The 25,450-nt window shown below is 38.6% G+C and overlaps 1 protein-coding gene across 2 annotated transcripts; it reads right to left on the reverse strand.

The window, feature by feature from the left end:
• Positions 1–5,663: 5,663 nt before the first annotated feature.
• Positions 5,664–25,450, reverse strand: LOC148862932 (calmodulin-binding protein 60 A-like). 2 transcript variants are annotated; one of them, XM_088977227.1, is made up of 7 exons: positions 25,027–25,450; positions 24,145–24,220; positions 15,464–15,516; positions 14,861–15,354; positions 8,666–8,826; positions 6,567–6,773; positions 5,664–6,481 (listed from the first exon to the last, which is right to left on the reverse strand). In XM_088977227.1, exons 1-7 carry the CDS (start codon positions 25,158–25,160, stop codon positions 5,873–5,875), a joined length of 1,734 nt encoding a protein of 577 aa, XP_088833353.1. In that variant the 5' UTR covers positions 25,161–25,450; the 3' UTR covers positions 5,664–5,872. The 2 variants fall into 2 exon arrangements, with proteins under 2 accessions (XP_088833353.1, XP_088833355.1); XM_088977229.1 differs by lacking the exon at positions 24,145–24,220 and having other exon boundaries at positions 25,027–25,426.

Genomic DNA, 25,450 nt, shown 5'->3' on the forward strand with positions numbered 1-25,450 from the left:
GACATAAGCCTTAAACCTCAAGGTGTGAGGTATAAAAACGGGTAAGCCTCAAAATCTATGAGAATTTAGTTATTTAATACAAAACGATTGTTTTATATTTATTTTGAGTTTAAATATATGAAAATAATATTTTCATAATTATGGGTCAAATAAAAAAAATAATATGAAAAGCTAATAAAGCAATAGAGTTCATAATTTATCTTAGGGTTTTAAAAGAGTTAAATGTAACAAGGGCTAAAATGGATATTCATAATTTTCATTATCGGTCAAATCAAATGGGATTTTTTTTGTTATTATTCTACACTATTCTAGCTAAAAATAATGCTAGAATAGTATAGACCACAGAAAGTTTTCCACAAAGAAGACATTAACAATTGGGAACCATATGTTGTTGATCCATTGAAAGATATGAAGGTAAGGCTCAACAATCACGGTAAACTTGGTACCTTCCCTCAACATGAGCTAAAACCGAAGTTTGTGTTTGACACCAAAGATTTTGTTAGTGGTATGATGTATTATTTTTCTAGGTTTGGTATGACTAAATCTTGGGCATGTTTGGTTTTGCATTCTACCAACTTTCTTTTTAAAGCATGTTATAGTTCACTTATTAGTCAAGGAAATATGCAATTTTTGAATATCCAAGCATCAAATTGTGAGAAACAAGGTAGTATTATGGTTCAACATGAAATACAACATAGTAAAAAAAAAAAAAAAGACAAACAAACAAACTACTGTACTGCTTAGGAATCAAGTTGTGAATTAATAACACAGCTTAGGCTCAATTTGGAAATAGTACAAATACAAATATGTATGCAAATAAGTAAAAATAATACAAAATACAAGGTTTTTCACTTTACATATTTGTATTTGTTGTACTCCTTCTAAGAGTGCAAATACAAGGTTTAGAGATGCATTTACAAGGTTTTGTACTTTACATATTTGATAAATTATGGCTCAATTTGGGACAACTACATATACAATATGTGTAGTGCAACTACAAGGCTTAGAAATAAATATACATGGTTTTTCATCCTACATATTTGTTCAAAAATTGAGCCTTACAGGCCTATTAATGCTTGTAAATTCTATCATTCTATTCTAATTTATCGTATGCTATTTTTTATTATTTACTAGTGTAAGTATTTTTTGAGGTATATATATGCATATGCATAATATATACGACATTTGGATTTAATTTTTATGACCTGCACCTAAGGCAAATATCCACTTTATATAATATAGATAAATTTTATTTAATTCATTGTTTTTTTTTTAATTGAGGCTTACAGTTACATTTTTGAGCCATTAGCTTCAACTATGCATAGAATTTTTTGGACCAAGCATGGGCCCATGCCGAACACCATATGCCTAACCCAACCCGTAATATATTCATTATCTTATTTTTACATATTATCTAGAATGTTTTAGATTTTGTCTTTCTATTATATTTCTTTAAATTTGTTATTTAAAATTTAAAATATTTGAACAATTTAGCCTTAAATGGTAATTAAGATGATATTAAATTACTTGATTTGACTTCTATAGCCTCCATAGGAACGAGGGCAAGTATCAAGACTATATATATAATAAATATTACACATCATATAATATAAAATATTATATATCCATTACCATCTAGTGGCTGCCAAAATAATTTAATCTTTTAAATTCAATAGTTGAGTCAAGACATTTAAAATAGAATAAAAAAATTTCAAAAATCTAAATGCCTTTCATCTTTTTGCAAGTGGTGTTATTCAAACATGTTAGACCTTTTTATAGTCCACTCCACCACCTCAGATTTGAGAAATTATTTTTCCAAATGTATTTATTCTTAGCTCCTCTTATAAATTATTTTTCTGAACAGTAAGATAAAATTATGAATTCTACGGTGGAGTGACTTTTAAAACCCCAACATTTTAATCATTAAATCCAATCAATGAATTAAGACATTTAAATTATCTTTTGTAAATGATGGTTGTGAAAATATTTTAAGTTTTAAAGATAATCATGCATTGAGTCAAAGATATTTAAAGAAAGTTGATAGGGTTTCATTTAGAGAGGTCGTTTTTCCTCTAGGGCAAGGTGCAAGCTATTAGTTGGATAAAGGAATATGCATATTTATCATATTGGATTTTGAAACTTACTTAGCTGGCGGCCATTTTTTTTCTCCAGCACTTCAAATCAGCATGTGATGTGACGAGTGTTCAGTTACACATGGATTCATTGATACATGGTTTTCAAAACCGGACTGGACCTGACGGGACGGATTGAGAAAACTGAAATCGATCATGTGACTGATTTCGTTTTTCTCCAAAATTGGATATTTATAAAAAAAACGTTGATTTGGTTAGCAAATTGCTGACATGGGTAGTTGAATTATTTGAATCATTCAATAGTTTTGACTGTTTTTTATTTTTTTTATTCTTTTATTAGAACAGACTAATCGTTTGGTTCAAACAGTTGGTCCGTTTGACCCGAAAATTAGACCCTTGATCGGGTCGGTTTTAAAAACCTTGCATTGATATAAGATTATACATGTGATTTGAGAAATCAGCCACAAAGTGTCTGTTTGGCATCGTTGCCATTGCTCCATAAAATGATGCCACATCAACGCCATATTGGAAAAAAAACAATGCTCTAGGAAATGGGCATTTGTTTGGAACCTTTTTTTCCATAAAAAATGGTGTTCCAAACCATGCCTCGGAAAAGCGGGAAGGCACCGAGGCATGGCTTGGAGCAATGCTAAATTTAGCATTTCCTGGAGCTGAAGCTTGTTGCTTCCAACAAGGCAATGATGTGGCACTAGATAATGGGTGCCAGTGCTGAAAATATTTTCTGGAGCATTGGTACCAAACAAAAAAAGTTGTTGCTGCTCCAAGAAACGTCTTACCTGGCAGCAACGATTCCTAACAAAAAAAAAACACCATTTTCTCAGAAAATGGTGCTTCTAACCCACACATCAGTAGCTGCATTTGTAACATTAATGCCAAACATATACAGCGTTTGTTTGGCATCGATCCCGTTGCTCTAAAAAATGACACCACATCAGTGCCACGTCAAAAAAAATGGTGCTCCAGAAAATGTCTGTTTGTTTGGAACCATTTTTCTATAAAAAGCGGTGCTCCAAGCCACGCCTTGGAAATTGAGAAGGCATAGTTTGGAGCAACACCAGATTTGGCATTTCTTGGACCTGCAACTCGTTACTACCAACAGGGACATGAGGTGGCAGTGACAAGGACATGATGCAGCACTTGATAATAAGTACCACTGTACCAGTGTTGAAAACATTTCCTTGAGCATTGGTACCAAACAAAAAACGTTTTTGTTGCTCCAAGAAATGTCCTACCTGGCAACAATATTTCCAAACAAAAAATAGACACCATTTTCTCAAAAAATTGTGCTTCCAACCCACACATTAGAAAACGGTGTTGTATCTACAGCATCGATGCCAAACAAACATTAGAAAACGGTCATTTGATTCAGTCGCAAGGTATTTTGTCAATTTAAATGACCTGCTCGGGTTGATGAGTAGGTCACCTGAAACCGATTGAACTTGAGCGAAAACCAACCCAAACATGAAGAATTAGTTTGAGTCAGCTTCTCGGTTTGAGTAAATTGGCCCAACCTACTACAAAAATGAGATTTCTTATTGCAATGTACCAATCATTTGGGGTGTGGCCTGTCCCTGCCCACATTATCTTATGGTATCTTGTAGACGGGGACCATCTACACAAAACATAATGCCACATTTTATCGTGGACTGGATCAAAATGGTCCCTTTCACGATATATTAACATTCAGTCTCCTCCATTTCTCCTTAACCAGCGATCAACTGTCCAACAAATTGACCAATGTACATATCTGAGCTACCGCCTTTGTCAATTGCCTGTATAGCGAATTGCCTCCACTTTCTCACAATTCTTCTTTTAACTCCTGCCTCTTAGTTTCCTCCATTATTTCTCTTATACAGGATTTGATTTCTTCTCTACTCACAATCCCATTGTGATCGACCTTAGCTTTCAACCCGACTCCGGTCCCACACCTCTGCCACAAACTTGGAGTTGGTGGCTTGATCAGCCCACTGTAGCACTGCCACAATCGGCAAACCTAGGCTCAACCCCTCAAGCGTGGGCTAGCACTACAACATGGCTTCTGTTGTTGCTTCTTCTTTTCTCCACTTTCTTCTTTCTCTTCTCTTAAGGAGAAGGGTGGAGAAGATGGTTGGGGATAGAACTTTGGATACTATGATCCTATTATTAAGGTACAATCACTTCTTCACCGTGGATGTCAAAGCCACCTCACCAAACATTCAAAACTTTCCTCCCTACAAATGAAAATCATGGTTATTAAACTGTGGTTGACCCAGATAGCCTAACCATTTGGCCCGGAAACCAGACAGACAATTAGTTCAGCTTTATTCCTGAACCATTCTTTTGCTAAAAACCATCGATTTAATCAACAACCCATGGACCTGGGCAGTCCAACCATCAATTGGTTCAACACGGTTAATAATTTTAACTTATTTTTTTAAATTGAGACTGATCCATTTGAACCAAACAGCCAAACCACTGACCCAGAAACAAGTGGTCAAAGTGGTCTGGTTTCATGTCATTTTTTTTTAGTTTTTTTTTTTTTTTTTGTGTGGGGCATTTATCATTTTTGTTCTTCTAATGCTATTTATATTGAGGGTGTTTGGTTCTGTTTATCTTTATCGAGGGATGAGGGCTCTCAAACAGCCGAACCGAACATCTCTGCACTCAGCATCTTCCACCGAAGAACACACTTAGCCAAACTGCGAACAGAGATAACTAAGTCAGAACCCTCCCCTTCAAAACTAGCAACACAATTCACCTTTACCCACCCAATACTCCAATAGGAGGGGCTGTCAGAGTCAAGTTCCACTATTTTTTTTAAAGAAGTCAGGTTCCACTAATGGGCTAGTTGGAAACTTAGAATATTTCATTTGTGTCTTGTCATGTAGTTTAAGACCTTATTCTTTTTAACCTATGTTCTTCAGTGCCAATTTTTTTGAAGTAAAAATTGTACAAAATATAACCAAGGCAACGACTAGAGATATAAAATATAAGAGGAAGTAATTACAAAGCCATTAATAGCCGAAACTAGCTGCACTTGATGGTGGTGTTAGGGGCTGTTTAACCAATAATAACTTCCCAGTTCAGCTATGCAAGCGACGTGAGAGGTTGGAGTGGGTTGAGCAAATACACTTGATGACTGACGTGGGGCATTATTATTGGTTAAATAGCCCCTAACACAGCCATGAAATGCAGCTAAACCAAACAACTCTCGCACTAAAACAGCCCCTAACACTGTAGAATAGGAAACGTTTCTAACACCAATTTGAACATATCAACCATTTCTTTATTTTCCAATCACCTGGAAGGGACAAAAGAAACATCTTGTTGTTTCTTCAACAATTTCTGATCTCTAGTGGACCTCTCAGTAGGATTCGAACCCAGATGAAGTTCTGACCATCTGTCAGAGAAAAAAGAACTCCATTCAAAAAAAATGAATGGTTCATATTCTTATCATGAGTTTGCCCTCATCCTGATATAGGAGTAATTCAACGGGTGCCCTCATCAACTCCTCGAGTAAAATTCAGTTACTATCACTCACATTACAAAGCTTCAACTGAAGATGTCAACTTCATCCAAAGAAGCAATTGCATCTGTGTATTTTAATATGATTGACGAAAATTGCTGTGTTCTCGAATGAACAATATAATGGTAATATGGTATACTCTACCAACCCCATCTACTTTCTATACTACTAAAAAGCCCCAAAACTCTACAGCTGTACAAACTTAATGGGACAGCATCCACTATTAGAATGCATGTTTTCTTCATATCATTTGCTAACCATATCTCTCAGTTTCTCTCACCTGACTCTTCTTGGAAGCCACAATCCTCCGAATTGAGAATTTCCATCTCAGGAGGCTAAACAAAATTGTCCATTGTGTGTAAGCTTTGCCTGTTCTACCAGCCTCAAGGATGCCACTGACAGCACCATGTAGGCAAGCCTGTGATTCTAAAATAAAGCCCTGAGGTTGAAGGCCATGCTCTGGATCAAAGTATTGCAGATGGTCTTCACCATGGAAAGTTGCTAAGGATTCTGTGTCACAAATAAGGGAGCTAGTATCTTGGCTTGCCATAGTGGAAGGATTGGCATATCTAAAATCCATGTTGTCTTCACCTTGCAAGGTGTAACTATCCAGGCCCCTTGTACCCCCAATGGATAGAATGGATGAAATTATATCTGGAGAAGAACTTGCCTGATCAAAACCAAACCCACCTGATTGGTGAGAACCCAGGAACTTTCCACCATAGGAACTCTCCAAACTAGGTGAGCTTGAGGGAAAGCAAACGGCAGATAAGCATGAAGAGTCAGTAATGGACCCAGCTTCCAAAGGAGCTACTTCCTCCCAGTGTTCATATGCAATTTTTGCCAGATTTTGTGCATCAACCTGGTGGAACAGTTTATCACCAAATAGTTAGAAGATCGAAGCAATATAGGAGGAAAAGAAACTACCATACAAGAAGAAACCATGCCTTTTCAGTTTCTGATAGCTCATCACTGGGAATATATTGCTGTTCAGAAAGGAGCCCCAAGACTTGTCCTACAGTGTTGAAGACCACACCCACTCTCTGCTGAGTATCAGGATGGTAATATACATATATTTGTTTATCAAGCGTACATGTCCAAGCATGTTCCACAGTGACCTCCCACATCTTAGCAGACATACCAGTACCCAAAATCTGAAATCAAGTATAGTTAGCGATGCACATAATGGGGTGTTGAGTTCATGTAGCTGGTGAAACACCCAATTCTTTCGCAAAAATGAAATTAACCGGTTAAAAACTATAGAAATCACTTCTGGCAAAGGCTTAAAAGTGTGATTTAAATTATCATAAAATCCATATATCCATACTATTGGGAGGAGGTGGCACCCCAAATAATATATGGCGATGTAGGGCTGTAAACAGATATGATTCAACAACATCTAAATTCAATCTGATTAATGAAAACTGAAATCCAAAATCCAATCGGATTCAGATCTTATTCGACTCGGATCTTATTTGGATTTAATCAGACCCTGGTTCATTTTAAAAAATAAAGAAAATTTTTAAAAAGTTAATTACTTTTAATTTATATATAATACATTAATATAAATATGAAATATTGAATTTATTATATATAATTATATATTTATATTAAATTTTATTTATTAAAATCAATATAATAATCAGATTCATATTTTAATTGGATTGGATGGAGTTAAATATGCATCTAATCTGATTATTATTTGGATGCAGTTCATAAAATCCAAATCTGATAGAATTATGTAAACAGATCATCCAAATCTAAGATAACTGAATCGGATTTCGGACTTTCAGAGTCTGTTGACATCCCTATGGGGATGGTTCCCAGCAATTTGTCAGAATTTTACCCATTGGCATTGTTTTCTCTTCAATTTCAGGACATGATATCTTCAACATTTTTACCAAAAAAAAATTGGAACCTACAATATTAATTCTTTTATATTTTGTACTGAGTGGGTATTTCTTTCAAAGCTGATCACTGAACAGAATGGGAATTGTGATACACACACATGTAGCTGACCTCATATAGTTGGGACAAGGCTTAGATGATGACGATTTCTTTCCAAACTGATAATGGTAAGTTTTAGAAAAAAAAGCAGAAAAATAGAATATAATATGACATGATTGTAATAAGCTTCACAGTGATAATATCTGACAATCTCAATTTGAACAAATTAACAAAATATAGCACTGCATGACCATGAATAGGAAACTAGGTTTCAAATGATCATGTTACCATGTTATTTGATCTCACCTGTTTTACTTGGCCAAAGAGAGGGAGGGTAATGTGGAGATGTGTCAGAGCAGCCTTGATTTGGACCATTTGGGAAAAGAGGAATGCAAGAATCTTCTTAGAGAAGGAGTTGTTCTCCCAGTTCTCCTTTCATGACATTTGGAGGAATTGGGAGATAGTTGCTAAAAGCTCTAAGGGAAAGGACAGAGTGGAGGTGACCTGGACATCACCAATTGAACGTTTTGCTAAACTGAATTTTGATGGGAGTGACCAAGGTAATCCAGGCCCTTGTGGAATTGGAGGGGTGGTGAGAGATGGAGAAGGTAATTTATAGCACTGTTTTCTGGTCCTGTGGGTATGGGGGACTCTCTCAAAGCTGAACTGCTTGCTGCAAGTCAAGGGGTGCAGATAGTTAGTGAGCTAAACTTGACAAATGTGGTCATAGAAGGGGACTTGAAAGTGGTGGCAGAATGGCTAAGGAATCCTGAGTCTATAATTTGGTGCTACAGGTGTGAAATGAAAAAATTTACTAGGCCAACCAGGAACATGAATTTAAGGATTACAATGGGTGAGAAGATCAGCAAATGGGATCGCGGATGCTTTGGCTAAACAAGGGGTGAACAGGTCTAGTTTATTCAGGGCACAGTTGTAATATGTTGTTTCTTTGTATGAGAGGTAGCAGCTCATGCCACTCTAAGGGATGATTGTAAAGTCTTTACTTTAAGTATTTTAGTAAAACTCTAATTATTCATAAAAAAATGATCATGCTACTATGGTAAAAAGAGTATGATGAGAAAAAGTAGAGGATTATTACATTCCGGAGCTTCGAAGCATCAATACAGAGCAAGGTAAGAAACTCCTTCACAGTGTTGATGTTTTCCCTCCTTAACCGCTTATGAAAAGCACCATCTTTTCCAATCTTTTCTAGACGCCATACTTCATCAACAAGAGAGGGAGGATAATGTTTTTTGTACACTGCAAAAATAAACCAGAAATTAAGGTCATTTTCTTTTTTCCATCTGTTTTCTCATACACATAAAATACTCCAACTTATAAGTCAACAAGAAATCAATAAAGACGCTTTTTTCTCTCTTAGCCATGGCTTTGATACATGATCAGGTAGAGGGATGTGCAAACAGAAGACTGAAAGAGAACTCCTTTTCTCTCTCCTAATGCAGGTAGACAGGGAGGGGATCTTCATCTGGCAATCACATGGAGACAACAAAGAGACCCACATGCTCACAAAATCAGCCTCTTTTAAAGAGAAGTTTCAATCCAATATGCCACCCAAAAAAAAAAAAAAAAACTGAATTTGATCAAGGGCACAATCATCTCATTGTTATCCCTGTGGCTTGTGTATCTTCTCTTCCCAATTGATTGGTTCACAATTATGCAGTACAAGTGATCAAGTCCAGTGCAGCCCATCTCACTTCCATGGCATGTGTGAGAGAATAACTGTTGCAGTGGAAGACAAAGATGAAGGAGGTGATTGTGAAGTCTAAAGGCAACCTCACTAGCTGGTTGAAGTTTTTACAGGCATGTCTAAATGGGCATTTCATCAATTCTGATCCTGAGGAGGAGGATGTTTTTAGATGGGAAAATGCAGATTGGCAAACGAGGGGAATTGTCAAAGTTGGGAGCTTAATGCAGGTTTCTTTCTGTTCATTTTAAAGAGTTCAGAAGTGGTAGAAGTTCTAAAACGGGAATCAGGCAAAGTCAGATCACTGGAGCTGAGATTAGGAAGATGGAATCCACTGGTTGGCACAATATGAGAAAATGGGATAACAAATCTAGTTTGGATAAATGTTTTGAGATACCACTTCATGCATGGTTCATGCAGTCATTTCGTGCAATTGATGAGACTTGCAGTAGATTCAGGAGAATTGATCCTCATACCAGTCGCTGGAGAAACTTGTTGATGGAAAGACTGTTAGTAGAAGTAACAGCAGTGCATTTGGTCCCTTCCTTGGTGTTGTATTTCACTGGAGAATGGTTTGATTTGAGGAGTGCTGTTGAAGGCTGTCTTCTTCTGAGATGACTGGAAGAGTTCCCACAGGTAATAGACCACTGCTGACAGGAAGCTGAACAGTCAGCAGTTGAAGGGTTAGACAGACGAAAGGTTGGGGAGCAAGGGAGGGACTAGAGGGAGATGAGAAGGGCTGTTTGGAAACTAAGAATACTAATGAAGGTAAGGTGTGCAGTGGCTTCGAGTAGGGATGTTCATTCAGTTGGCTTGATCCGGTTTGGTTCAAAACTGGAACCCAACTGACATTTCAGTTAGGCCATTTTCATGAATTGAACCAAAAACCAGTTTCTTTTAAAAAAATTAGCAAGCTGAAACAAACTAAAAATTGAACAAACCTTACCATATTATCTTATTCATTTTGGTTTTCAGTTAGGTAACCAAATTTGAACACCCCTAGCTTCAAGAATCATGTGGGAGCTAAGATGTTTGGCAACCGTTCAAATGGTTGTGGAACATTGGATCGGGCTAAGAAGGTTTGTCGGTTTGAGAGAGGTAGACCTATGCATTGGTCCATCAATTTCATGTGGCTAAGCCATCGAATGTAAACCTAAAACTTAAGGAGACAGATCATGTTTGAGTTCCTACTTGAAAGAAAGGAAATATAATTTCAAGTGAGGATACAACTAGAGGTCCAAAGGTTTTGATGAGTAAAAGGACTGAAGTTCCATTAGAGGTGATAAGGTGGTTGAGTAAGAGAGCAACGGAGATCTTAATTGATGAAGAAAAGGAAGACAAAACTGCAGCAGTAGAAGATGAGAGTGTTTGAGAAGTGAAGTTAGTTGAAAATGGGGTTCAAGATCTGGATGTGGAGAGAGAACTAATCCAGGTTATGTTAGGAGCCCACAATTTTTTTTAAGAATAATAATAATTTTTTTATTAATAGAACAAAGATTACAAAAAGAGGTGACAAGATGGCACCTCAACAAAACACAGCAACTACAAAACAGAAAGTTCCATATTAATGACTGTTAAATTCTGGATTTCAAGTACATTCCAAAAATTCACCTCCAAACCTGTGTCCCTACTAATCATTTCAAACTCTGGGAGCACCAGAACACAATCCGAGACACAATGTCCTACTGAGGCCACCAACATCTAAATATTTTTGGTTTCTCTTCAAACAGCCTACTGTTCCTCTTGTTCCAAATGACCCAACACACAGCAAAAGGGATGAAACTCCAGACTATTCTTCCATATGAAATTTTTAACAGTGAAACTGAGAACGTGCCCCTCAGTGTCCAGTTCCAGCCACTCCCTGCCACCCTTCCCCCAAACCTCTTTTCTTCATATTCATGTTGAAAGTCTCTAACTTTGTTTCCTGGAGAAGGACAACCTCTGGTTTGAAACGTTTAATCAAATTCCTGACCACTGCTCTTTCTTTTCTTCTCTCTCAGACCCCTAACGTTCCAGCTCAAAATCCTCATCTAGAAGATCCTGCCTGACCCCTACACCAGCTTGAGGCCCAAATTCTCACAAATCCTCCCCCAGAAACTCCTCCTCTCCCCCTTCTTTGTCCCAGCCACTGCTCCTGAAAGGGCTTCCTCTCTCTTGCTCTTCTCTTCCCTCCTGGCTTTCTCAAACTGTTCAAAGGCCTTTCTTGCAAAATCTTCCCCTCCCTAGAAGAATAAACCCAACGATTTACCCACTAACACCTCCTTCTCAACTAAGGTATTTAAATCCATATTGCCCTTACATGCCTATTCCAAAATCCCTTGATCCCCTACCCTTCTTGCCCCTTCTGTCACTATCTCCCTCCTGTTTTTCCTTTATAGAGCCAGTTCGGTTCTCTACTTCTCCCTCGTCCCCTTCCAATCCAGAGTCAAGATCCCCCACTCTTCTCCTCCTGTTATAACTTATTTTTCCCACCTCTTCCACGGCCTTCCTCTTCCTATTTTCCACCCCCACTTCATTGTCCTGGCTCCCATATTGTTCCACTGGGAATGTCTCAAGCACCGCCTTCTCAACTGGAAGCTCCTCAAAGATATGGATATTAACCTCTTTTTCTAGCAAATCATAGTCAGGTTCCACCACACGTTCTGTGACAACTTCTACAACCGTCAAATCTTCAAACACCTCTTGTTGTGAAAAGAAAGGCTGCGCGCCGGCTGTTAAAGGAGACAAGCTAGACAGGGCCAGCACAGGACTTGCATTGCTTACAATTGGTTAGTGGTAGAAGACAATTTCATAGAGGTACATATGATCTTTGATGAAAGAGAAAAAAGGAATGTTGATTTTTGTTTTTGTGTGCGTTTAGTGATGGTTGTGTTGGAAGAGGAGGAAGTGGGGAGGGGAGAGAGAGAGAGAGAGAGAGAGAGAGAAGGTAGAGAAGTGGAGGCAAAGGGTTCTATTCGAGAAGAGGATGGAGGAGGGAGTTGTCTTGTAATTCCACTTATAAGGAGAAAGCTAGGAACCTGCTAATCCAACCCAAACCGTGGAGGAGAGTTTAATTTCTATTGATCGAAAAGGTAATTGAGTTCCATCAGTTGACGGGCTCCCAGCCCACTCATCCCTTATTCGAGACAATCAGGTTGGAGGCTTGTCAAGCACCAAAACTGGCCCAGATAAGGGCCCGTTATCAGCAGGACCCCACCTCAGTCCCAGGATACAGCATGATGGGCCCAGACCTCCTATATAAGGGACGGTACGTGCTACCTTCCTCCTCCCCTCACATTCCTGCTCTCTTGCAACTGTTTCATGACTCTCCTCAAGGGGGGCAATCTGGCATTATACGGACTTATAAACGGCTACCTTCACACTACTATTGGGTTGGTATGAGAAGAAGAATCCAACAATATGTGGATGCCTGTGTTGTTTGTCAGCAGCAAAAGTATGATTCTTAAGCACCTTCTGGACTGATGCAGCCTCTCGAAATACATGCCCAGGTATGGGAGGATATCTCAATGGACTTCATTACTGGGTTGCCCAAGTCCAACTGGTATTCCATCATAATGGTGGTTGTCGATCACCTGAGCACGTATGCACACTTTTCAGCACTTCCACACCCTTACACTGCTGCAATGGTTGCTGAAGTTTTCATCAGGGATGTTGCCAAGTTACATGGGACTCCCAAGTTAATTGTCTCGGATCGGGACCCAACCTTCCTTAGCCAGCTTTGGAAGGAGTACTTTCGACTCCAGGGAACTAAGCTATACCGGTCCACCAGCTATCACCACAGTCCGGCGGCCAAACTGAAGTAGTAAACAGGTGTTTGGAGGCATATTTGAGGTGTTTTACAGGGGATAGGCTGCGGCAATGGGCCAAATGGTTGCCTTGGGCCGAATACTGGTATAACTCTACCTATCAAGGGGGTACAGCCATGACCCCCTTCAGGGCCGTGTATGGAAGCGACCCTCCTGCCATCTTGCCATATGAACTAGGGTCCACTAAGGCCGCAGTAGAGACACAACTGATCAATCGAGATGAGATATTGCAAGAACTCAAGTTCAACCTGAACTGGGCCCAACAAAGGATGAAGTTCTACTATGATAAGAAGCATCGTGAGGTGGAGTATCAGGTCGAGGAATATGTTTACTTGAAGTTGCAACCCTACCGTCAAGTCTCAGTCACAAAGAGGGACTGGCCGAAATTTGGACCCCGTTATTTCGGTCCTTACAAGATCCTCGAGAAAATTGGTCCTGTTGCCTATACGCTGGAGCTTCCCCTCTCTTCCTGCATTCATCCAGTCTTCCATGTGTCCCTACTCAAGAAGTGCACCAGCCCCCAGGCCATCGTCAGCCCAACACTGCCCACATTCACTGATGACGGAGGCCTAGTTACTGAATCCAAGAGCATCATGGACTTCAGGTGGGTTAAAAAGGGGAAACAGGTCATCCAGGAGGCTCTAGTTGAGTGGGAGGAACTACCTACAACAGACGCCACTTGGGAACCTTACTGGGAGTTGCAAAACCAGTTCCCAGATCTGGACCTTGAGGCCAAGGTCAATCTGAAGGGGGGAGGAGATGGTGAGAACACAGGAGCTGGCCCAAGCCCAGGCCGCTATGCTAATGGGCCTCGACCACCCATCACTATGGTGTATACAAGTAAGAGGAATCCCCGCCCAACACCTGAGCAGCTCTAAGCCACGTTCGATGGAATCCCAACTAATTCCACTATCATAACCAACTGAGTTGGTTCTCTGCAATGTAACGGCCAGCTACTCGTTTTCTCCCCCCCCCCCCTCTCTCTCTCTCTCTCAGGAGGTCGGTTGCCCTCGAAGGAGCCCTGAGATAGGCAGTAACCTATCAGTGTCGGAGAACAGTACTTTTCTGCAAGTTGAAGGCTTAAAACCATAATGGAAAGGCTAAGAAAGACGTGGATACAAGTGGTAATAAGAGATTCAAGAGGTCATTCTTTATTTGACATTAAATAAAGCAGAAAAAGGACTTCCACATATATTAGATGCAGGAGGTCAATAACATGTATGCATACATACATAGGTGCATGTACATGTGTGAGTAGAGACGCAAACTTCATTTAATTTTTCAAAATGAAACCAATTAATACAGTTTAGATTTACAAATTATGCATACATGTTATTGGAGAATGTCAAATTGTAAATTAATATTTAGATTTACAAATACTTAATTTCATGTTTTTTTTTCTGGGTATCCCTCATCCCTTTTCTTGCATATCTCATTAAACCATATTAATACAGTTTTGGAAATGAACGATAAATATGTTTTAAAATTATTTTGTATTTTCTCAAGGATTTTTGGTCTTACATCAGATACATTGGAAGCTCAATTGTTCCAAAAAAAAAAATCCTCAAAGATTTAGTTTCATTCCATAGATTTGATTCCTAAAGAAATTGTCTTTTCCTATTTTGATATACAAGTAAGACATATCAGCAAAAACTGTATACTGTATGTCTTTTAGGCAAAAACTTCAGCAATTACTTTCACATAACTGATATATCTGCAAGATATTTTGACAACATGAAACATGAATGAAGTTGTAACAAAAGAATAGTAACAGAAAACTCACATTCTCCACGATGATCCTTAACCATGAAAGGTTCTGTCTTGGCTTCTCTCACTCTAACTCTATCATAGTTATTATCAACAACTCTAGCTCCTAACCTGAACTTACGGCTCCTTGTCCAGCTTGAATTATCTGTAAAAACTAGATCACTTACAATGCCGGTACCCTTATAAAGATTTAGAAAAGCCTCTCCCATAAGAAGTGGTTTCTTGCCTTCCCTTTCTTGAACAATGTTATTGTTAAATTCTTCAACCGTCCAGTTGTCTTCTTCATCACCTTCAAAATCTCCCTCTAGAACTACTATTTCCACCTTGGACAAAGATTCAGGACCTGAGTCAACAACCTGCCCTGTCAAGCCATCAACTAGAACTACCTTTACCAGAGAACATTCATCTCCTTCAATTCTTGTGCCAGTAAAAACTGGAAGAGAAAGCTTGGTTGTAAATTGTAGCTGTAAGCTTCTTGTCATAGAGGGGTTTACCTGTTTGTCGCAATTTCTGAAGAAGAAATACAAGGTCATCACAAACCATTCAATTATTATCTTGATGAGGGAAGCTTACTGAGTAGAAAATAAGCACTATTCACCAAGTAAAAATTAGCTCTTACTGTTTAGTGGTGGCTAGATGCCTCTTAAATGCCACATCAACTTCTTCTTTTACCTGAAAGCACAGATAGAACATCAACAAACTATTCCTGCAGCACTTTTGACAACTTCATAGATGTAAACAAGGCATAGCAGACAATATTTTAATGAAACCATAAACAATTATTATTATCCTCATTAGTAATAGCAGGTCATTTTTTAAATATAATTTTCTTACTGTGCATCCAATACAGTGTAACTTAAACAATAACAGGACACCAAAATCATAATGGCACAAAAAGGAAGAAAACTATAGAACTCGAACGAAAGAAGCTTTGGTAACGATTCTCAGACAGTAATTGAATGGGAAAACAAAAAAGTAGGATAAAAATACAGAGAAGAATGGAGGACATGGATAGAGTTTGTTTCACTACTCTAATTCCAGCCTTTTAATAGAGTCCATTAACCTAGAGGATGTGGGACACTTATCAAGCAAAACACATGGTTGAAAAGAATTAAAAGACACCGTCAATCCTTCTATTAATTTTGTAAAGTGAGAGGAGATGGCTATTTATCGCAGCATTGCTTAACCTTGCAAATCAGATTGTCCATGCCCACAGTTACAAGCTTTCAAAATCTTTATAGCTCCTTTACAACTCAGAGAAAAAAGGGAGAAAATAAAAAGTAACCTCTTTTTATTGGAACTGATAACTTCATTCAAAATTAAAGACTAAAGTACAATTATCACACACCCAAAAGGTGTTGACCCTTTACATGAGATAAATTACAGCAAAGCACAAAAAAAAATCTCTTCCCTAGTAACCCCTTGTTTAGCTAAGGTGTCAGCCAACCCGTTTGTTTTCCTTCTAATCCATCTAAAGGATACACCAATCTCCCATAACAAACACCTTATTCCCCTCAATCTGTTTAACAAATCCCTAGATCATTTGCTTGCATCCAACCTATTACCAGCTTGGAATCCCTTCCACTTCAATCTGTTGAAGTCCCAACTGTTTAGCCAACCTCAAGCCATGGAGTAGGGTCATCACTTTAGCTCTTAAAGAATCTCCCACCCCTATTGATCCTGAGTAGAGAGTCAACACTCTTACTTCTCCATCCCTTAGATCCCCCTTATGCCTGATGGACCCAGATTACCAATTGAACTTCCATCAAATTTCAATTTAATCTTTTGCTGTGTTAATGGGGCCTAATCTTCCAGAACCACAGACCTTGAAGTAGGAGAACAAGCCACAACATTCCAACCTCTAGGTATATCAGCCATTGAAGGTTCCTTGAACAAGTCTAAAGTCCTCAACCAATGTGCTACCTTCATAGAAATGCTATCAATTAAATCTTCCTTAGTCTTGTCTAGCCCCTGAAAAATTTTGTTATTCCTTTCCTCCCACACCAACCAAAGTATAACTGCTCTTGTGGCTCTCCACATTATCCTTCTCCTATTCTTCAGCCGTCTAAAAAGCTTGCATCAAAAAGGCCTGCCACATTAGAGGGAGGGTTCCACCTACAACCAAAGAGACAAGAAAACCATTCCCAAATAAAAGAAGCAAAAGGGTAGGATATTAGTAGGTGTGAAACTGTATCGCCACTACCACATCAAAGGATACACATATAAAGGGAAAGGCACCAAAAGGGCCTCCCACATTGAAGCGTATCATAAGTGTTGATCTTCTTAAGAACTATCTTGTTAAGTGCCTTGGGAGAACTCACCCCTAAAAGCTAGCTGTTAGAGGGAGGGAACCCAAGCACATATATACCCCACAACAGAATCCCATACTACAGATGTAGGATACCTTACATTAGCATCCCATACTACCAATGTGGGGACAAATGGACCGTGACATTCCACCACGCTCCGCAATCCCAATGTCCATGCAGGCTGGCTTTACACTAGTCCACCTAGTCTTGGCCGAACACTACAATACTGATGTCACCGCCTTCGCCGCACGATTGCAACTGGGAGGCACATGATACGATCCATTTGTCCCACGGTGGTATGGGATGCTAATGTGAGGTATCCCACATTGGTAGTATGGGATGCTATTGTGGCCCTTGTGAGGTATATATGTGCTTGGGTTCCCTCCCTCTAACAGCTAGCTTTTAGGGGTGAGTTCTCAAGGCACATAACAAATGGTATCAAAGCCTACATTATACCTCCCAATTGCAATCGTGCGGCGTTGGTGGTGACATCGGTATTGCAGTGTTCGGTTGGGACTAGGTGGACTAATGCAAAGCCAGCTTGCGTGGGTGTCGGGATTGCGGAGCATGGTGGAATGTTACGATCCATTTGTCCAACATTGGTAATATGGGATGCTAATGTGAGGTATCCCACATCGGTAGTATGGGATGCTGTTGTGGGGTATATATGTGCTTGAGTTCCCTCCCTCTAACAGCTAGTTTTTAGGGGTGAGTTCTCCCATGGCACATAACATACCTCCCAACAGAAGGCCATAACCTTTGGGGGGGTACAGGGTTACACCAAACTTCTTTTGTTGGAAAAAGACCCTGTGAGGTTTGTGGAGTGGAGGACACTAAGAAAGAGAAACAAGAGAAAACCTGAAGGGGAAGCTGACCAAACTCTACCATCCAAGCAAGAAAGGTCCAAGAACACTGTACTCGAGAGATGGGATCTCATCAACAACCTCCATTTCAGAGTCCCTAAGTCCTCCTCTCCTTAGCCCTAGATCTGAAGAGTTTCCAATACCATGGACAAAGGATACGGTTTTGAATTTATTCAAAGAAAGAGCATCAATAGAAGGGAATCTATCCTTAAGAGAGAGGACTTCCCAATACAAAAGCTAGCCTTCATCAACAAGATAGTCATAAATATTATAATTTTCTCAACTATATGGTCATTCCCACAAGCTATTTACTACTTTCAATGGGAAGACATCACACCAATGAGATTCAATGTAGACTCCAAGCCTCCATGATAGCATGTCCCAGGTAATTTTATAGGGTTGAGAATGAGCCTTTGTAAATTTAGTATATTGATGATGTACCATTGAAATAACTACCATTATCAATAACTAAATCACATATATTTTGGCTGCATCATACTCTTTAATGAAAAACAATGTTTCAAGACTTGGACCAAACACAAAACCTGAAAGCGTACCAAGTCAAACAGTTTGACCGCAAGTTGCAAAAAATACAAAAAAAAATAGTTTTTGTATATAATTTGATGCTGCACGATCTGGGCACTCCTAGCTGGCTGAAACTTGACTCCTAGCTGTGACAGATGGCACCTGAGATGAAGAGGAACGTGAAGGGTTCCCGGGGAGCTCTCCCGGTGGGAACACTCCGATGGCTAAGTTAGAACTCTGAGGAAAACTCAAGGAAAACACAAAGAGTTAAGAGTGTTGAAAGTGCTAGCTTCAATACCTTTGCTTTGTGAGGGTCGGGGTCCTCTTATACCGGAGCTCAGTCACATTAGGTGTAACCGCCACTGCCCTAGCCGTTACTGCCAGGGTTGAGGTGGCAGGTGCAGGCTACTGCTGCAGAGTACAGACTCGTCAGGCATGCCATGCTTTTCAGAGATGGCAGGCACGGCACTACCTGGCAAGAGATGTGGGCATTGCCACCAGATCCGGCAGGTACGGATGTCAGGCGGATCTTCCCTACAGGCTGCTGAACTACTTTGCACCGAACCGCCCAAGGCTGGGTTGCCTTGCACCGAGGTGCCGAGGTGCTCGCACTGGAGGCGAGCCTTAAGCAAGTACGAAAGGGGTCTCGACAGTGCTGTCCTGAGGTGTTTCTCCCTCGAGACACTTAGCCAAAAGCTGGGGTGCTCCCTTCTTAGGGAGGGAGAGTTCGGAGCCCCTTAGGAGGAGCTTGGGTCTCAAGGGGTGCTTGGGTCCCTTTGCACGGAGGGAGATCAGGGCGCTCCACCCTAAGGCTTGGGGCGAGCTGGGCCTTGCTTCTCAGCGAGTTGTCAAACCCGCCAAGTCGTTTGGTTGGGCCTCGACGAGCTTGTTACGCCGAGTTGTGACCAGACTACCGCGCTGAGTTGTCACTTATGCCAGGTCATGTCCACGTGTCCCCATGCTACGAGGTCGGGCCAGATCACCCTGCATCATAATTCAATTGTAAGCCTCTATGGGCTCCAAATTTGGCTAAGCTATCAGCTATAGTATTTAGTTCCCTAGGAATGCAAACCAACTTCACACTAGAGAATCCAAAATATCTTTAGCTCCATTCAGCAGATGAGCAAGCCTCCAAGGTCCTCCGCTCTTCTGCCTTAGCCATTTTATCATATTAGCTTAATCACCTTTGATGGATATAGAGGAAAGGCCTAACATTTTGACATAACAGAGACCAATGAGGGCAGCTAAGGTCTCTGCCTTGGTAGTGTCAGCTCTCCCAATTGGCCCATTGGAAGCCCAAAAGATGTTCCCCCCTGTCCCATGGATTACTCGAATTCCTGCTTGACCTGTGGATCCTTGAGCACTACCATCAAAGCTTAGAGTTATCAGATTCTCCTCCCTAGAAAGAATTGCTTGAGTAAAACCATTTCCAAGACACGAGTAGAGGACTTCTGCTAAATTACTCTGAAGGTGATGCAAAACAGAAACGAAACACGTAAGAAAAGATTCAAAGAAAGAGCAAAGTCAAATTTTAGGAAGAAGAATTCTTCACTAAACAATTAAGAGAAAATTGATAACAAGAGAATTGCCTTAGCCTTCCCCTAGCTACTCTTTATTTAGGCATACACCCTTATGTCTCCTAACCCTAATCTAAAAACACTCCATAATAGAATCCTACTAAAACTCCTTAAAAAATAAAATCCTAATCTAAGAAAACACCCCAAAATAGAATCCTACTAAAATTCTTCAAAAGGAAAGTCCTATCTTGGTAAAAACAAACTAAGATGGAAACTCTGAGATGGCGCCAACTTGGTAAAAACGTACTAAGATAGAATTCCTATGATGATGCTATATCAGTAAATATTTACTAAGATGGGTCGATGGCATCATTTCTGCTTCTTATATGTCTTAGAATGGTCCCGACTTGCATAGAACTTATCGGCCTTCTCTTGTACTGCATCAGAAGGTCATATAGAGAAATACCTTCAAAAACTTCAGAATTAATAACCTAAATGTTGCATAGGAAGGTAATACGAGAGATCAGGTTTTCAATATTCCTGGTTTTGCTTTCAAAAGTTTTGTTGTTCCTTTCTTCCCAGACACCCCACATCACTGCATGGATCACACCATACTCCAATAGATCTTACCCCTACTTACAAGACTTGCCCTTGTAATTTTGTTTCTGCCTTCTAAGGCCCTTGTACTTCATTAGCTTTTCTCAGTTAACTTTTAATAAAATCCCAATTAACCTTTCCCAAAAATAATTCAATTGTAAGTGGTGGCTGGACGGTAAAAGATCATTTCTTAACATAAATTAACAAGGTTCAAGTCTTGGTACTAGTGTTTTATTGAAAATACTTATGTATTTATACGATATATATATAGACAAAAATTCAAAAGATGAATGATAGCTTGATGGTTTTGCACTTATAGGTATAACCATATAAGTTTGAGGTCTTAGGTTCAAGTCTTCCCATATGCATTTTTGAGGTTTATATGGATTTAGTGGCCTGGGTAGATCGTGAAAACTGGTTGGATCATTGAAACTTGACTGGTTTAATGGTTCCACCAGGTTTTGACCGGTTCTTCCAATTTCTCGAAAATATAAAAACCGGGTTTAAAAAAAATGCCTTCCAGTTCCCATATTGAATGGCCCAACTATCCGGTCCAATCCGAGTCTTAAAACATTGATGAAAAGTTTAACGCACATTCCATCCTCTTCTTTTCCTTCAGGTATATGATGAACATGTTTTAGGAATGCAAGATGATTTTCAACTTGAAAGGATCAACCACGTATTTGAAGGCATGGCGATAAACCTAAAGTGCTAACATTTTTTTGAAGAATAAAGAGAAATTTTCATTGAAAAGAAAAAGAATACAAAAGAAAGGTGATAAGATATCACCCAAGAGAGGGACACAACTACTAAAACCAACATATAGACCTCAAGAACCCCAAACAAATTAAACATTCAACAAGACACAGACCAAGACTTTTACCAATCGTGACTTCTCTTACAAAGAGTTTTTGAAGAGGCACACATCCTCAAACCTCGTTCTTTTCTTCATTACTTTGCAAAATCACCTTTGCATCAGATTCAAGACTGTCAATACTCACCTTGTTGTCTTGTTGCTCCTTCCCTGAGAGGGGGTCCGAAGGCTAAACTTGCTTCGTCGTCCCCTTATGAATATTGTTAACATTGTTCACAATATCAGAAATATTTGGTAGAAATCCCTGAAATATCTCCATTTTGCTAGGTGGTGATACGAAATTTTTCAAAAATACTTTTTTCCAAATATCTCTAATATTTTGTCGATATATCTGTGATATTCTGAATTTCATTGATAAAATATATATTTATGGTTTAAATGTTAGAATATTGTTGAAAAAAAAAACTTGTTGATGTTTCATTAAAATCATTACAACTTTTTGAAAATATTTTCCCAAAAGATCCAACGGGGAATGTGATTGGACAATTGGCTTATTATTTTGATATGATTCACTTACTAACTCACTTATAATTCAAAAGAAAAAGAAAATTGCATATAACTACAAAAAAGTATTTCAATCTAATCAAAACATATAGTTAATAAAATGACAAAAGTCAAAATGGAAAGTAAGTGACATATTTAATGAAGAGAAGATGGATGGCTAAAAGACTAAAGGAGAGACAAAGAGAAAGATACCTATTAAAGTCTCTTAATTTTCTCCTTTTGATTTATATAGTTCTTTGCTATGGTTTTTTGAGCCTTAAATGTGCAATAATAGTTCTAACAATTCCTTGAAGGTTTATGAACTAATTCCATGTTTCTAGAAAACTCTCCCGATTTTTTAGATTTTCCAAATATCTTAGTGAAATATCTCTAGAATTTCCCTATGTCCATCTATACTGAAATTGTAAAACTGTGAGTGCTAATACTCCTAAGGTTCAATCTGATGCCAAATTGAAGTGAGACGAGTAGGGAGGTGTCCTATATATCAGCTATGGCAGGCAACAAAGAAGGTTCAGATCTGAAAAGGTAGAAGCAAGAAGGGCTTTTGATCCTGGGTGAAAGAGAGGGGATCAATAGACTTGTTGAGAGGGGTTTCAACTCAACTCAAATTCATTATCCAACTATAAAAATTCCAATTATAATGATACTACATATAAACTCAATATGAGCTCAGATCTCCCTTCATAGTCTCTGTTGTTGGGGCCATTTGATAATGGCTGAAGTGGCTGAACTAAATGACCTATTGTTTTAAGTGGTTAACATATTTAAACAATAACATATTCAAGGGTATGCATTAGGTAACAAGCAACTGCCTAACTAAAAGACACTTCGAGTTGTCTAGACTCCTGATGAGATAGAGAGAGAGAGAGAGAGTTATGGTATTCTTTTCCTGTCCTTGATGTATGTAATAGTATGCCTTATATAGGCTTACAACAAAATCACTGTTCTGCTACAACTGATTACGACAAATCTTGGTTGTTACAACTGACTTCTCTTGGCTGTTGCATTTTTTTATGTCCACATGGACCTCTTAACCTTTTACTTGAATAAACCCTGATATATCTTGGGTCTGTTGCTCCTGTGGTTATTCCCATGGGTCTAACAGTATAGTAATCAACCTAAATTCAGCTTCAGCCATTAAGAAGCTCACAATCTCCTTAAAAGCTTATTCACTAAAAGACAAATCTCAGCATTTCATCGGTTATCAAATGGCCCCTTAGACTCAAATAATTGATCAAACACAACTACTAAATTCTTTGAAACTAAGAAAAATCCTAAGTAACACATAATGACATTCAAATATTGACTCTAACTCCTAAAAGAATTCTAAATACTCATTACTATACCAAATAAGCCAAAAACAATTCCAAGAAAAACTGAAAATTTGAAAGGATTTAAATCCCATCAATTTTTTGTTAGTCAAGGCTAAAGTTGTATAAGTTGAAAAGAAAAGATATTACATCTGTGAGATTCCTAAACAGACACCAAACATAAACGGAATATACAATATGCTGCAACCTTCTAGTTTAAGTAAACAAAATTGCAAAAGAGTCAAGGACTGACAATCTCTTCCAATTGCCTTCTGATGTCAGTTCCCCTTTAAGCCTTTGAACTCTTTCATGACAATTTCCAAATCTAATCAATTACTAACCTGCTACTAGATAAATGACCAAAACTCTCTCAGAACATGTCAAATCAACAAGATCTTGGTCTTGTTGGATAGATGATGGAAAACCTATTGAATAAAAAAAAATAGAGAAATAACAAAAATAAAATCAATTATGAAGTAATTGCCTTTTGAGTTGATAATAAAAAAAGTAGCCCCAAATTAGAACTCTGAATAACACTCTAGCACCAAATGCATGAAGCAGCTGTAGCAAAAAAATAGCTAATACCAGACCTTGGAGATAATGAGACGAGCAACACAAGAATCAGATATGCATCATTCCTAGAAGAATCACCGCTGAGGTTTTGGTAGCATTTTGGACAAAAAGAATTGTAATAGAAAAGTTTAAATCTTCATTCACTATCTCCAAACTAGAATATAACAACTATTTGTAATGTTGCTAACTTAAATTTTAAGCCAAATTATTTGAGAGTGATTCACTCACAACTCTACGGATTAAGGGCTCCAAAGTAGAAATGAATCTCTGAATGGCTTGCGTCTTCATTACTTCCAATATCACACTAACCTCATAATAAAATATCAAACACAAAAAAAAAGCAGTATTAGCATATTTCAATACATAAACCAGACTGGAAAGCAACAAACAAAATGAGAGCCAAAGTAAGAACCAAAGCCCAAATGCCTTGAAAACAAGAAGCAAATTGACAGATGATGCCTAATTAGTTTCATATTATTTTTCATTTTTCCTTTTCTTTTGCTAATGGAAGATGATCAAAACATTATATGGTTCTTATTTACTTATATACAGCATCCAAAGCATCCCTTTTTCACCACATCATTATAACTAGAACAAAGATCTATCCTCCTAAACTGCTTATCAAAACAAGCAAAAAAAAAAAAAAGAAAAAGAAAAGAAAAGCAAAAGGAAAGAGGTACAGCAGATGACTTATCTCTAACCGTTGTTCCCTGCAATTATGATTCAATTTTAACCGGCAGTTCCTTCAGACAATGGCCAGAACTTAACCAAACTAATATCCATTTTCACTAAAACAAGCAAAGTCCTAACCCATCTTTTATTTCTTCTTTTTTCACGATAATAAGGAAATCCATTTCATTTCTTATGATCGAAAACATAAATACCGATGAAAAGCATAACCACTAAATTTGTGATAATAAAAAGCACAATCATATCATTTCTTCTTCTATTTTCACAATATGAAGCAAACCAGTTCATATTTCTTGATTACAAGTACAACCCACTAAAATCTTCAATTGCCTGAGCATACCCAATTTATTATAATATGGAATTCCAGTTACTAGTATTAGTAATAAAGAAGAAAAGAGGGAGATATTGCAATTCTCTCACTTTCTCAGGGCGGGAACCTTTGGACGCTTCTCCTCGGGGCTGTTGCCTGCCGACCCAATCTTTCCATCTTCAGTTTGCCGCTTATGCGACATACTCGAAGTTTGGAAGAAAAGCAACAAACAGCTGATGATCATCAACTACGAAGAAGAAGAAGAAGAAGAAGAAGATAGGGCTATCTTTTAAGCGGGCGATAAAAGATAGGAATGGCAATAAATAAGGAAGGCAAAAAGCTTTACAAGTAGATAAGTGCCAAAACCTGGATATTTATCCATGACCATGACACAGTTTGGCTCTAAGTCTTAAAGTATCCAAGATGAATTGTCAAATTCAGAGAGAGAGAGAGAGAGAGAGGGACGTTATAGAGGTAAACTTCTCAAAGCGCGTAATGTAAGCAGGTGTTACATCGACACGCATTCGGTCACAT

The sequence above is a fragment of the Nelumbo lutea genome, chromosome 3 (genome assembly GCF_056320005.1).
Source record: "Nelumbo lutea isolate HS-2025 chromosome 3, American lotus-T2T, whole genome shotgun sequence".
NCBI classification, from domain to species: Eukaryota; Viridiplantae; Streptophyta; class Magnoliopsida; order Proteales; family Nelumbonaceae; genus Nelumbo; species Nelumbo lutea.

What these genes read in the sequence shown, in the direction of transcription:
- LOC148862932 (XM_088977227.1), bottom strand. Translation starts at nt 25,160, where the DNA reads ATGATCATCAGCTGTTTGTTGCTTTTCTTCCAAACTTCGAGTATGTCG. An exon ending in AGCCCTTAATCCGTAGAGTT is followed by an intron (nt 15,517 to 24,144) that starts GTGAGTGAATCA and finishes CTGTGCTTTCAG; the next exon opens with GTAAAAGAAGAAGTTGATGT. An exon ending in TAAGGATCATCGTGGAGAAT is followed by an intron (nt 8,827 to 14,860) that starts GTGAGTTTTCTG and finishes TTATTTTTGCAG; the next exon opens with TGTACAAAAAACATTATCCT.